Consider the following 15,000-nt stretch of genomic DNA (forward strand, 5'->3'; position numbering starts at 1 on the left):
TATGACCCCCAGTACCTGGATAGAGAGATTGACTTCCTGCATCGTTCATTCTCAAAACTGGACTACCCTCATTGTTTTCTCAATGTCGCCTTATTCAGGACACGGCGTACCTTCTACCACAACTCTTCTCCTAAAGAGACTCCTCACCTGCCCATCCTCAGCCTGCCCTACACTGAGATCTACTCTCTCCATTATCTATCTTTCACCAGGTGAACACACTCTGTCACAACCTGGTCTACACCAATCCTCCCTCTACCTTGAAGGTGGGCACCTATGTTGTTCCTTGTGCTTCCTGTGATAAGCAATACTTGGTGAGATAGGTCTTACTAAGTGTCTATCTCAACAGAGGTATGCTGTATATAGGGGACACAACAACAATGCCCTCCTTTGCCATCAGCGAGACACAGGCCATAAGATAGACTGGTCAGCAGTGCGAATTGTCTTTCCTTCCACTAATGTCCACACATGCAGACTGGTGGAATCCTTTTTAATGAAGCTCCTGCCTAATTTCAACTTGAACAGTAACTTTTCTCTTTTCCAATAGTCTCCTCACTTCCCACATTCTTCGCCTTCTCCCTTGTGTCAGCCACCCTGCACATAGTCCACCCGATCCTTCAACCTGACCTGATCTCCCTTCACTTCCATTTGTCTGTCCTCACCTGCCCCTTGTTACCACGTTGCCTCTGGTCTCTCTCTTTTATACTTCATCCTTTCCCTTTCCTCTTCAGACCTAAAGATGGGATTCAGGTGGATTTCGAAACTAGTCTCATTTTCATTAAATCTAGTTTTTGTATTGTGGGTTTTTCTACCATAGAATCACACACACACACACACACACACGCACACACGCACACACGCACACACACACACACACACACACACACACACACACACACACACACACACACACACACACACACACACACACACACACACACACACTCTGTCTCTGTCTCTGTCTCTGTCTCTGTCTCTGTCTCTGTCTCTGTCTCTCTCTGTCTCTCTCTGTCTCTCTCTCTCTCTCTCTCTCTCTCTCTCTCTCTCTCTCTCTCTCTCTCTCTCTCTCTCTGTCTCTGTCTCTCTGTCTCTGTCTCTCTGTCTCTGTCTCTCTGTCTCTGTCTCTCTGTCTCTCTCTCTCTCACTCACTCACTCACTCACTCACTCACTCACTCACTCACTCTCACTCTCACTCTCACTCTCACTCTCACATTCCACACACCACACACTCGCACACTCACTCACGCATATACATATACATATACATATACATATATATATATATATATATATATATATATATATATATATATATATATATATATATATATATATATATATATATATATGCATGTATGTATATGTATATATATAAAATGTATATATAGATATATATAGATATGTTTATTTTTATATATAGAGGATATATTTTTCATTAGTATTTGATTTTCCTTTCTCATACATTTTTCTTTGTCCATTGCAGGAGAATGCGACGACTGGCAAACACAACCCCAGTGTGGTAGTTCTATTGTGTGTGAATTACTGGTATTTTAGAGAAAAAAATATGTATTTCTTTGTGTAAGAATTGATTACAGACAAGAAATAAACAGTCCCCATGAAGTGTGCGGCATTGGACGGTAGTAATACCAGCTCAGCCATGAGGGATTTGCAGAATGGGGTCACGCTGGAGATGTCTGCTTGCATACTAGCGTGCACAAAAACATAAGCTGGAGATGTGACCAAATTCTGATTTTTTAACACTGATTATTTTTACTTTTTTTTTATACTATGAAAATACCTTTTTCTTCATTTGTTTATTCTCAGGTAATACGTATGATACTGAGTATAGGGAAAAGAATAGATATATGTATACAATAATTAGAGAGCGAAAGAGAGGAGATTATCAATTATTCAAATTAAATTTGCAATTTGAGCCATTTGTATTTATTTTAGGCATTAACTATAAATTTTGATTCAAGAAATTATTAAAATCTCATATCTTCAGCTTTATGATGATTTTAAATACTTTTTATTTTGCAAAAGTAGATGAAATTTAAACATCAATGTATATTTTTATTTTTCATTAAAAGATTTCATTATCATCAGCTAACTGTAATTTTCACATATTTATCATTTTGTAAACCAATTTTCTCTTCCATTTTGTGTGTAAGTAAACTGTAAATGTAAGTTTTTTTCATTAAAATCTTGAGAAAGAATTTCATTTTTTATTTCACCATATTTTATATTGATTGGAGGTTAAAGAACTAAAGAGTCAAGCTGTGGATTTGCTTTTGATATTTATACTATGGTTCTTATCATTAGGTTAAAAAATGACCAAGAATTTTTTTACATGAATTCTCACATGTATGTTAACCCATTGCCAACGGGTGGCATGTACGTACATGCCATGGCATGGCGGGACCATCTGCCGGGGGCACGTATGCACATGCCATAGAGGATGCATGGACATGCCATGAGTTTTTTTTTGTTACAATCACGGCAAAAGATCATTTTTCTGCCAGTAAAAGTGTGATTAAGTCGATTTAACACTTTCTCATTTTTACCATGCAACAAACAAAAAAAATGCAACAAACCAACAATTTCAACTCCATGATTCCGCACACTGCTTATTTTATTCGGACTATAGACCGAATAATGATCAACTATGGAGTCTATATAACAACAAAAATACCCTTCAGTCTCGAATTATCAGGAAGTTTGGCAAGTAGAGACTGTAAAAAATAATGAAAACTGAAAATACAACATATTTTCGTAGTATTACGAAGAAACGGCATGGGATGCTGGTATTTGGCATGAGTGGTCGCACATGCTCGGGCGACGATATAAGCCCCCGGCAGCGAGGCCCGGGCCTCTATGAATGCTACCCGTCAGTAATGGGTTAAAATATGGTCCTTATCATTAGATGGAAAAAGTTGGCCAAGATCTTTCCTTTTATATGACTTTTCACACAGACATGAATTGGAAACTAGTCTTAGCATCTTTCATCATAAAGCAAAAGCATAAGCAAAAGCAAAAAAAAAAAAGAAAGTGTGTCTGCCAAATATGAATCTCCAGCACAGAATCCATAATTTTTTTTTTCTTTTTTTCTTTTTTGTTTTGATATTAAATTTTGTATCATAAGTTTGTAAGAAACATTAATAGATTTATTGTCACTACCTGCTTTATATGTATCCTGACAATTGCTGGAAGGAATGAAAATGATTGATTTTTCTGCAAAATGACCTACAATTATTAATTTGTTCATCTTTATATACATATATGGATATATATTCTATAAATAACCATATTGATATCAACTATTTTTCACTGTATGCATTTTTATATACATTCATAAATAAATACACATTCCTACATCAACCAATTTTCTGTGTATTTCTGTTGCATTTAAAGGATGCGACTGACTCTCTTTTTATTATTATTTATTATTTAGTAATTTATATACTGGAAAATGAATTATTCCTTTTGTGAAAGCAGTTAAATTTTGTTTTTTTTAACAAGGAATACTTTTCAATGAAATGCTTTATTCTAAAATGCTTCTTAGGTATGAATTGTTTATCTTTTATATATATATATATATATATATATATATATATATATATATATATATATATATATATATATATATATATATATATATGTAACGAGTAATATGTAATAAGAATTCCACAGTTCTCTGAGTTGGTGATTTAGAAGACCACATAAGGTTTTTGCTTTTTTTTTGCATTTTATTCAACACCCTTTTCTTTCATTATCAATGGTTTTGTATTAGAATTTCATGTAATTCATTATTCTCTTTTTCATATTCATATTACGCTGAGAATATTGTAATTGATGTGGGGACATTTTTAAAAGGTTTACAAATTCCAAAAGAAAAAAAAAATAGTAACTTATCCTTTATTCGTTGTCGATTATAAAGTATAGTGAATATGGGAGCATTTCTACTAATAACAAATAACAAACTACAAAAAAAGGTTTTAACAAAAATAAACAAATTCTTCTGAATAGACTAGAATAAACACCTTCGACCCAAGAGAATTAATACACGAAAAAATGCATTATATTTTTTTCTTTTGTGATAAATTAAAGAGAGTAAGAGAGCAATAGAGAATTTCACTCCTATATAGTAGAATAAAATAAGACAAATCAACAAAAGAAATCAACAAGAATGTGGTTTCTAAATAACAAAATGAAACAAAAAAAAAGAATACTAAAGGTACAAGCATTAGGAAACATATTTCTCTTCTAAACATTAATAGTTGACTCACTGCCATCACTAATTTCTAATGATAGAAAGTTACATCATTTGATCTAAAGACGTGAGGATTTCATTTTTTTTTCTTCATTGTGAAAAGAAAATAATAATAAATTCTTATAGCATACAAAAGGCACATTTTTATATAATCTTATCGAATTGTGTTCACACGTGAACCAATGCATCTACTTTGTATTTTGCGAAAAACTTTAAATACCTCCATGAATATGAAAAATATGTATATATAAATATATGATTTTCATATCCACAGCAACTAAAAATCTATAGATGAAATTCACATCTTTTGTAGACAATAATAAAAAGGAAACTCATTACACTGTATAACTTCTACAGACAAAACTCATTCTAGTGGCGAATACGCTTCTAAAAACATCACGTTTGTCACCATTAAAACAAATGTATCAAATATCCTTAAGCTAAAAACCCAATGCGTCAATAAATATTATCAACCAAAATGCTGGAAGTTTGCAAAAGCATTTATTATTGGGTTTCAGTACATGTTATACTAATTTTGTAACAAAAAAATATTCTGTTTACCATACACAAACAGCCTCTTATTTACCATACATAATCAGCCGTTCCCAATATTGTATTAGCTTCAACAGATCCACCAAACAGAAAAAAGGACATGATATAAATATATATACTTTATATAAATCCCTCATAAATATCTATGAAATACTGAGTATGTAACCAGGCTTTGAATTGGATCCCTGAACCTTTTCATTGCCCAGAGACATGAGATTCAAGGGGAAAACCAGCCAATGACGATCTGTTATGGCTGTTTTTTGTGGTGAATATGTAGAAGGTAATTTCCTATGGGTTTGTAATTCAAAGAATTTCATTGTTTTATTTTATACACAGATTCTCAACCTGTTGTATATATTGACGATAGTGGTGTATTCCACTACTGGCTTGATAATGTAGCTTAATTTTAGATCATTTGTGTACATTTTTTAATAAAAAACAAAAGGCAAGTTCCGTTACAATACATATCTAACATCAACAGATCAGTAAAAAAACAAAATAGCATTTGACATCAAGTCAAATGACACAAAAAGACAGAGACAAAGAAATGTATCAAAAAGACAACTTCACATGATAAACCTTATGTGTATGCATATATATTTGTTTACAAAAACACATAGTAATAATAACACATCATAAAATTCCTTCCACTGTTATTTAATATACAAACTTCACAACCATTCTTCTAGGAGGTGCTGTTGTTTCCATTATCATCTTCATCAGTGGTGGACATTGTTCTGACCAGAGTCCAGCGCAGTTCCCTCTTGGCCAAGGCTGCCGCATCCTCCAGGTCACTTGCCTGCAGGAAATGGGTGTGTGTGATTAGGGGATATGAGAGACGTAACTGAGGTAGCCAATGATACAGACTGTATAAAAATATATGAGCTGTAATTATTAGCATAAAATTTGGTCCTGTAGGCTTATGTCAATAATATAAATAATGATAAAAAGCAAAACTATCCTTCATTTTCACTGAGAGAAAAAAGAACCCCATACCTGGAGGTATGTCGGCACTGCATTGAGGGCTGCGTCTCCCTGTTCATTCAGTGTCGCTACCACACCTGCCTGATACTGCCAGTTCTGTGGATGGAAAGACCAACGTGCTACCAATTACCAAAAGAAATAGTGCGACACAAGTCCTTCACCTAAAATGCATGCAGTATAAGGAATCCCTTGTGGGTGGGAAGGAATAAGAACTTTTTTCTTTTTCTTTAAATGGTAGAAAATGTTGATTGTGGGATTGGGGTAAGGGGGATACACTAATGAAGGATAAATGGCTGAGGACAGGGAAGTGATAAATAAAATACACACACAGTGACAATATAGAAATGAAGTGATGAAAGGAAATATTTCCATGAAAGTTAATTTTAGAGAAAAAGAAATATACAAAACAGTGATTAATATCATGTATATTACATTTAAGTTAATTACACAGAGATATTTCTGAATATTATGCGCTTTCACAATAAGTTCAAAATACAACATAAAAATATATACAATGATAAAATGATATATAAATATTATATATACACATACGCACATACATGCAAACACACACAAGCGTGTGTGTGTGTGTGTGTGTATGTGTATGTGTTTGTGTATGTGTGTGTATGTGTATGTGTGTGTGTATGTGTATGTGTATGTGTTGTGTGTGTGTGTGTGTGTGTGTGTGTGTGTGTGTGTGTGTGTGTGTGTGAGTGTGTGTGTGTGTGTGAGTGTGTGAGTGTGTGAGTGTGTGTGAGTGTGTGGTGTGTGTGTGTGTGTGTGTGTGTGTGTGTGTGTGTGTGTGTGTGTGTGTGTGTGTGTGTGTGAGTGTGTGTGTGAGTGTGTGTGTGTGTGTACATAGATGTTTCTAATTCTTACAACTAAAATCTTCAATTACATTTCCCAAATCTACTACTACTATACCACTACCTTACATTTCTTCTTCCCACTCAAAAGGTGAATGATACAACTAGTGTTCTTTACTCAGTATATTCACAGGGGAAGGTACCCTATGTCGTAAGATGCTGCCATACAGATGCAAGCCACATCAAGCTTTAAAAACATCATGTTTTGGGGAAAACACTTAGAATAAAAATATTTGGAGAAAACACTTAAAACAAAAATCTTTGGTAAGTCTCTTTAAATAACAAGGTAATTATATATTAACAAAGAAACAGTTAGATGGGCAATTAACAAATAAATGTGTACTGAAGATTAATACTTGTGTTGATTGCAAAACTATTATCTTGCATGAAACAACAAGAGGTTTTTTGGACATAATGTGTGCCCTTGTTGCAAATTGCACAGCATTAAAAAATATATGTGAAAATCTATTTCTTTTCCTACATCCCATAATGCTTTACAGTTATAAAACTTCCCAAATGAAGATTCATAGTAATAATATCCCAAATGTACTTTATAGTTATAAAAAGTTCTACCTAAAAATATTTTTTCTACAAAACTACTCCCTATAATAGTCAAGAATTAACCTATTGTAAGACATAAAGCTTATGAATAATGCACCTTTGATGTCATCATTAATCTGAGTCATAATTATTAATAGCTTGTCTTAATAACATTTTCAAAGAATAAAGCCATTCCCATTGCACAAGGAAGACATTTACTTATCATAAAAAACATGTACCAATCCTAATTATTATAATTTTATACTGGGCACCATAGTTCTTCACCAATTATGATCTTTCTGATAATAACTTCTCTATAAATATGATTTCCATTTACAAATATATGAACATGCCATGTCTTACAATTTACGAGTATTTAGAGGAAAATATGGATTTGATGTTTGTGAATTATAAACTGACACTTTTATTACAAACATTCTGGTCCCATGCTTTGAAATCAATGTTTTCACCATTCATTTATCAAGAGATATTTCTATAAAGAAATAAAAACTTTTTTTTTTTGCATAATCATTAATCTCCTATTTTCATGCACAGCTTTTCATCATCTTTATCCCACACATCACATACTGCATGTTACTATTCTAAACTATATATAAGCATCTGTCAATTAATGTCATATTAATCTTCCATGCATCATAAATCTATAAAGGTTAGTACTAAAATATCAACAGTTTTGTTTTATTCAATCTGAGAGTTTTTTCTTATTATCATTTTATACATTTTGAATTGAGCTGCATATATGTGTAAGGTTTACACTACAGTATTCTTAGGAAGAGACTCTCAGGCTGAATATGCAGTTGGTATTAACCACATATATGAACAATACACAAGGTAGTACGGTAAATATTTTTCTATTAGCTTATGACATGCAGATCTTGGTTATATATGCCTTATTTATATAAAAATACATACATATACAAATATATACATACATACATACATCTATACATGCATAACAAATGCATAGATATACATGTATACAGACATACAAAAAGACATATCTATTATACATACTTATACATACGTGCACACACACACAAACACACACACACACACACACACACTTATATGTGTATATATATTTGCATATGCATTACTTATTGCACATGTACTGTTCATATGGATAATAATAACAAAGCATATTCCAACTTATTCTGCTTTGAGGATATACGCCACTACACGTACTGTACATCTACTTCACCACCGCCAACAACAATACTCCAACACACAAGCATGTGCCCAGCCAATCCCTTTGGCGGAGTGTTATAATACCAAAGTTCAGCTGCTTCTATCCACCCCCTAAGGGAGAAGTGACACTTAGGAAATGATGTTAGTAGTGGACATTGAGTGTAGGGGTTGTTATATACGTGTGACATGAGGCTAGCAACACTGCACCTTCTTGAGGACCAAGGGCGACTGCCGCACCACTTGCGACCAGTTGTTTGGGGTGAGGCGGCTTAGGGGAGAGGCGGCACACTTCACAAGGAAGTCCCGGGTGTAGGTGCGGCGAGCGGGAACGGCAGGAACGGGTTCCGGCGCGGCGGCCTCGGGAGCGGGACATGTGGCGGGACCGGGAGTGGAGGGCGTGTCATCCCCATCTGAGGAAGAGCCAGCGCAAGGTCACATGGGGATACTCCCTCTGCCTCCCCATACCATGACCCTAGCCCTTTCTCCATTCCCCTCCCTCTGAGGAAGAGCCTGCGCACAGATGTACACGGATATCCCTTAGGTCTCCCAGTACCCTGCTTTATGCCTTGTTCCTCTCCTTCTGCCCCTCTACTACGTGAGAAGCTTCCAACAGTGTAAGCTATGATCATTATTTTCTCTTCCCTCCCTCTTTCTGATGAATGGATAAGGAAAAGTAATTGTATGGTGTTGAAAAAAGTGACTCCTCACTTTTCTACATTCATGAAAAAAATTAAATTGCTTTTGACAGACATGACTTCTAACGGTATGCCATGTGTGCATTAAATAATTTATAAAAATTCATAATAACGTGACTTTCTTCACTTGCTGGTTTAAGATACATAATTTGGACAGTAAATTCACTCAAAATACAAAAAATAAATAAATAAATAAATAAAATTATAAAATAAAAAATCACGTTAAAATCAGATCCATCATATGGAGAGAAACTTAATAGGCATTATTTCAACCTATTAGTCCAAGATTTCACAAACAGTGCGAAAGTACTATCTTCCCTGACCTATTAAATTCTCCTGTCTTGTCTTTCCCTCCTTTTCACTTTAATGAAACCACAGATATTTATATATAACAGGAGCCATGCAGATGATACTGCTTTAGCTAAACAACAAAATCTATCTAAGGACAGGAAACTACGGCTCTTAATTCTCATCTCTAAGTTGCGGGACATTCAGTCTTGGGGTCCCTTTCTGTGTCCCTCCACTCCGGGTACATATTAGTAGCTACAGTTACGCCGTTACACAAAATGGTACAATGTAAATTACCAGGGCGGCGGTGGTGTTAGTGACACAATTGGTATTGATACACGGAGATTAATGAAGGTTAAATCTGGCACCGACTAAAGCTAAATACTGCATTGTCTTGCCAACTGCTAATGCATAGGTAAGGTGTAGGGGGCAGGGGCTCAAGAAAAGGGTCAGGATGAGGATAGGGTTGGGGACAAACTATATACGGCCTTCTTGTCATTAAAGTAATTTTAGATTAAAGATAACAAAATAATAGTTGTCAATGCACAGAAACACACAGATTAAAGAATTCCAAAAACATGTGTTAAGGATGATTAATAGTAGATCTATCTTAGGTAGTTATTCCATTTAAATTCTAATGAGAAGCAAATATAATAACTTCATACTTAATCATATCACTCTTTACATTACAGAAATTTTTTTTAAAGCATTTAAAGGTTTTGGCATTAACCCTACTATATATTTATGACTTAGCAGGCATTGCAACATACACTATACAATAAACAAATACTGTAATTATCACTTCAACTACACTTTAAATGAATCAAAATTATTACTGAAGTAACCTCCAAGATATTCATAAAAGAAATCCGAGATCCTTACTGAAAAGTATATTAACTACTTTATCAACAATAACCTACACGTAAGCATAAATAATACTTAATAAAGTGTTGTTAATGATAATCAGTAAATGCAAAATATATAAAAATATCCTCTTCCATTTTTTAAACTTTGAAACAAAACCTCCATAAGTAATTCATTACTGCTTATAATTTTTCCCAGGTCTCTAATTTCCTACTTTCCTCTCTTTCTTTCCCAGTATTCAATCTTTGTCTATTTGGGTTTGTCAGCTTCTCTATCTGTCTTTTAGTTTAGCCATTCATCTGCCTACTTGCCTGCCTGCTATTTGTATATTTGTATATCTGTATATCTGTATATATGTATATCTTTATGCCTACCATGCCTAGCTACTATACCTACTGCCTGCATTCAGTCTGCCTTGTTACCAATTATATATCAGCTTAAAATTTTTGGAGATTTGTACATTGCTGAGGTAACTCTACATCTTTTAAAGAGACAAAACACATTCGCTTAAACTATACTAATTCTAAAAGCTATATATACACAAATCAAAGCCTTAACCCAATGCCACTGGGAAATTGCTGTGCTTTTTTTTTTTTTCTGAGGGGGGGGGGGGAATGTCTCTGCACACAGATGGCTTTGCTAGTGCTTGGCCACAATGGAGTCAATTAGTAGACCTTGTGACCTTACCTGATTTTGAACTTTCCTTGAATTGGCCGGATTTTTTTTCTTTTTTTTTAACTAATGCTATGAATATTATTGGTGTTATTTTCATTATAGACATTATAATTAAATGTAAAATATTTGGAAAATCAAGGAAAAGGGTAAACAGGCGAGACAGGCAGTACTCGTAATTGGCTCATTGGTGACTTAGTACAAGTGTAGCCATCTTTGTGTAAAAACAATTAATAGAGTAAACTCACAGTTGGCATAGCATGTACATACATGCCATGCCCATCGGCCTTGGGTTAAGTAAAAACCATACCAACAGTAGCGATAAGAGAAAATTAACAAATAAACCGACAAACCAAATTTACCATAATAATTCATAAATGGAATAACAATGAAATACTAACAATCTTACTTATTTACTACGGCAATCCCTTTAAAGAATAACTAAAAACGAGAACCCTAAAAGAATCTACTCACTTGTAGCACGGTCTTCACTTGTCTTCTGGAACAATGCGCGGCGGTTCTTTGAACTGACATCTCCGGGATTGCTGCCGCTTTCTGCGCTTTCTATGGCCTCTCTGCACATTTGAAAAAGAATATATATATACATAAATATAGTGGTTTACCAGACATCAAGAATTAAGCATTTATGTAGAATTGATCTGAAGGATAAGTAACAGTGTAAAACTGCTGCTTAATCAAAATTATCAAGAACTGATGTCAAGGTTAATTTCAGTTAAAGGGTATTTTAAATATCAACATAAAATCTTCTTTTATGTAATAAGAATAACCTTGGACTAATATAATTACATACAAATATGTAAACCTGTCACCTACAGTTATTATCATTATCAATAATAATAGCAATAATATTAATAATAATAATAATAACAATAATAATAATTATTATTATTATTATTATAATAATAATCATAATAACAATCATAACAACTGTAATAGTAACAATAACAATAATAATAATAATACGAAGTAACAGATATACTAGCCCTTGCAACTCACTTTGACGATGAGGGGAAGAGTGGTTGCCGCACCACAGTAACCACGCCTTTGATGCCATCCGATGTTGGGTCAAGTTCCGTTGGGGTCTGTACGGGTGGCGATGGCTGGCGGCCCTGGTAGCCTGTCAGGGCTGCTGTTGTCGGGGATTCTATAGCTGAGTCACTACAGTTGGTGGAAAGAAGAAATTTACAGTGATTAAAGATAATTTACGAGAATCTGAACTAATCCGAAAGTATTTATACATGTTAAATTAATTTTTTTTATATACATATAAATGGCTAAGGGGCACTTGATGTATATTATGAGATTTGAGCTCTGATATGTCTTTAATAGCAAAATATAGAGAAATACAATATGTCTTGATGATTACAATGGCAAAAAAGATGATGATGACAATGAAAATAATACTGATGGACTGAATTTAATAGCAATAAGGAAGTTTGTTTACCTTGGAGTGTCTGTTCCCAGAAGGACAGCAATATTGTTCAGATTCCTTTCTCCATTGAAGAATTCATCAAGCACCAGTTTTGCTGTCTGATGGCAGAAGGAATATAGCGTATAAATAAAGAATAAAGAAATGATTCATTAAAAAAAAAAAAAAAAAAAAAAAAAAAATCAATTACCATCCATCCTCCTACCCTGTCATTTTATATCATTGTATCTCTATGCAGAGCATGTAATTCTACAAACTATAATAAACACAATATACTTACATCAATATTATAACTAGGATAATTTCAATTCTTTGACAGAATCAACACTATCCTAAATATAATGTACATCCTTCCAACACCCTCTATTTAATGCAATTTCCCCACTTAAATCATATAATTTCTTGTCAAGATATTCCACATTGAAAAATAAAATCTCCGCCACCTCAAGCTTTGACCCAAGAATAGCACATTACTCACCCTGACAAGATGCAGGTTGTTGCCTGTGATTCTCAAGGCATCCGAGCCGTGGGTCACTGTGTAGCGGTACTCCCCAAGGGGTTCCTCTCCCAACGACTGGCTGTGAACTAGGGTGTTTCTTTTGGAGCCTGCATGTCGAGAACCAGCGGAGACAAACATTTTTAAAACAGGTTGTATATTCTATGGATGGTAATCTGGACTTGTGAGTTTATTTCTTAACTATCATTGTATTTTTACTAATATTCGAAAAATAATGAATAAAGTGAAATTTCCTTTTTGACAATATGTTGAATAAGTGTTTCTATAGTATATGATAACAAATCTCTTTCACATGATGTTAAATTTCATTTGGTTATTCATCATCAATGCAATCATTTAACTACTGTCAAGTAATAATGCATTTTATAAGAGCAATACACAATGGTATCTCAATAACATCTGAGCTGGTGTTCCTGACTGGCTGGATTTCATGACTCTAAGCTGACTGGCTTGACATTTGAGGTATTGTAGAGAATAGACTGTACAGAGTTTGGGACTGACTGGCTGTCAATATGTCTCATGCATTTAGGCAAAACAGTTACTGACTGGGTTGTGTCTATAATCACCAGCACTGACTGGCTGAACAGATGAAACTATTCCAACCAAGACCTCAGCCAGTCAGCAACACTGAACTCAGATGTTTGAGGAATATCTTTATTTTGTACATTCATTCCATAACCATCATAGACGACTACTTTTTATTTTTATAAATGTTCAATTAAAACAATTCATAACACTGTACACCTTCACAACAAGAGTTTTAGATACACCATGTAACTATTACATAACATGTTACAAAAATGCCTCTCATATGAAAAGCTATTTTCAATGAAAAAGTTACCAAGAAAATTATTAAAGTATATATATATATATATATATATATATATATATATATATATATATATATATATATATATATGTATATATATGTATATTATGTATATATATGTATATATATGTATATTATATTATGTATATATATGTATATATATGTATATATATGTATATATATGTATATATATGTATATATATATATATATATATATTTATTTTTTTTTTTTTTTTTTTTTTTTTTTTTTTTTTTTTTTACCATCCCCTTCCTACTTTTCAGTTATAAGAATATGTGTAAAATGAAATTAGCTATATGAATACTAGTCTACACGTTTAGAAGAAAACCAATAAAATTTACAAGAAAAAATAATAAAAATACAATCAGAGACCCACAAAATATCCACCAAAAAATTATCATTCTTTAAAAATTCTTCCTGCATTAAAATTATCACCAAACTAATCAAAGAGGCATTAATGTGTAGCATTTCATGAAATTTATTAACTAAATAATATTTTATGAAATTACCAAACTTTTATAAATGCAAAAATAAAAAAAAAATAATTACTGATGAGGAAAAATAAGCAAAACTAAATTAAAACTATTGATAAAAAATCTATGATACTGATTTCAATAAATTTTGCCTTAATATGAAATCCCAAGATTTACAATACAAAAAAGGTAGGAAAAATCCAATTAGCAAAGGGGATAAACAAGATCAAAAATCAATAAATAGCCCTAGGCATAAAAATAATATCAGGTACATTAACATTCCACATATCATTTTTTAATAACCTAAAAAGAATAAAAAAAAGAAAAAAAAAAAAAATGCATATATTACTGACATGTCAACTGTCATTCTCCATAAATTCTTAAAGACGAGCAAACATATATACAAGTCATAATGTAACAAGGCTAATAACACATAAGATATAATAATTTCAGTGCATGCACTAGTAACTGATTACCTTCCTGATTATTTCTTATTTTTTTCAAGCAGCTTCCAAAAGCCATCTGTTAATAACATGAAAAACAACAACAACAACAACAACAACAAGTGCAATGGAGTAAGTATATTTATCCCACATTGGGAAAGAACACATTATGTATACTTATTATTATTGCCTCATTTGATAAGAAAAAATATATATATAAATATGATTCTCTAAACCTACTCTCATTACTTAAACCCATGTATATTACACTAATCTAATAAATATGATAAATTTGGTAATACCATACATAATCAAAAGTCCTAAATTTACAG

General features: G+C 33.0%; 2 protein-coding genes across 11 annotated transcripts in view; one reads left to right on the forward strand and one right to left on the reverse strand.

Annotated features, from left to right (window-relative positions):
* Window positions 1-1,552, forward strand: part of LOC119591609 (SWI/SNF-related matrix-associated actin-dependent regulator of chromatin subfamily B member 1-like) — a 9,385-nt gene extending 7,833 nt beyond the window's left edge. For both annotated transcript variants that reach the window (XM_037940368.1, XM_037940374.1), the window contains exon 9: window positions 1,481-1,552. In XM_037940368.1, coding sequence (XP_037796296.1) covers window positions 1,481-1,520 — 40 coding nt within the window. In that variant the 3' untranslated portion in view covers window positions 1,521-1,552. The remainder of the gene's footprint in view (window positions 1-1,480) is intronic.
* A 3,202-nt stretch (window positions 1,553-4,754) lies between these two features.
* Window positions 4,755-15,000, reverse strand: part of LOC119591627 (eukaryotic translation initiation factor 4E-binding protein Mextli-like) — a 60,605-nt gene continuing 50,359 nt past the window's right edge. For 4 of the 9 annotated variants that reach the window (XM_037940410.1, XM_037940390.1, XM_037940403.1 and 1 more), the window contains 7 exons: window positions 12,866-12,993; window positions 12,403-12,488; window positions 11,955-12,116; window positions 11,412-11,512; window positions 8,626-8,828; window positions 5,816-5,899; window positions 4,755-5,618 (listed from right to left, as the gene is read on the reverse strand). In XM_037940410.1, coding sequence (XP_037796338.1) covers window positions 5,505-5,618; window positions 5,816-5,899; window positions 8,626-8,828; window positions 11,412-11,512; window positions 11,955-12,116; window positions 12,403-12,488; window positions 12,866-12,993 — 878 coding nt within the window. In that variant the 3' untranslated portion in view covers window positions 4,755-5,504. Of the gene's footprint in view, window positions 5,619-5,815; window positions 5,900-8,625; window positions 8,829-11,411; window positions 11,513-11,954; window positions 12,117-12,402; window positions 12,489-12,865; window positions 13,009-15,000 lie in introns of all 9 variants that reach the window. The other 5 variants (XM_037940384.1, XM_037940398.1, XM_037940426.1 and 2 more) reach the window with 3 other exon arrangements.

This window comes from Penaeus monodon, chromosome 3 (genome assembly GCF_015228065.2).
Source record: "Penaeus monodon isolate SGIC_2016 chromosome 3, NSTDA_Pmon_1, whole genome shotgun sequence".
Lineage (NCBI taxonomy): Eukaryota > Metazoa > Arthropoda > Malacostraca > Decapoda > Penaeidae > Penaeus > Penaeus monodon.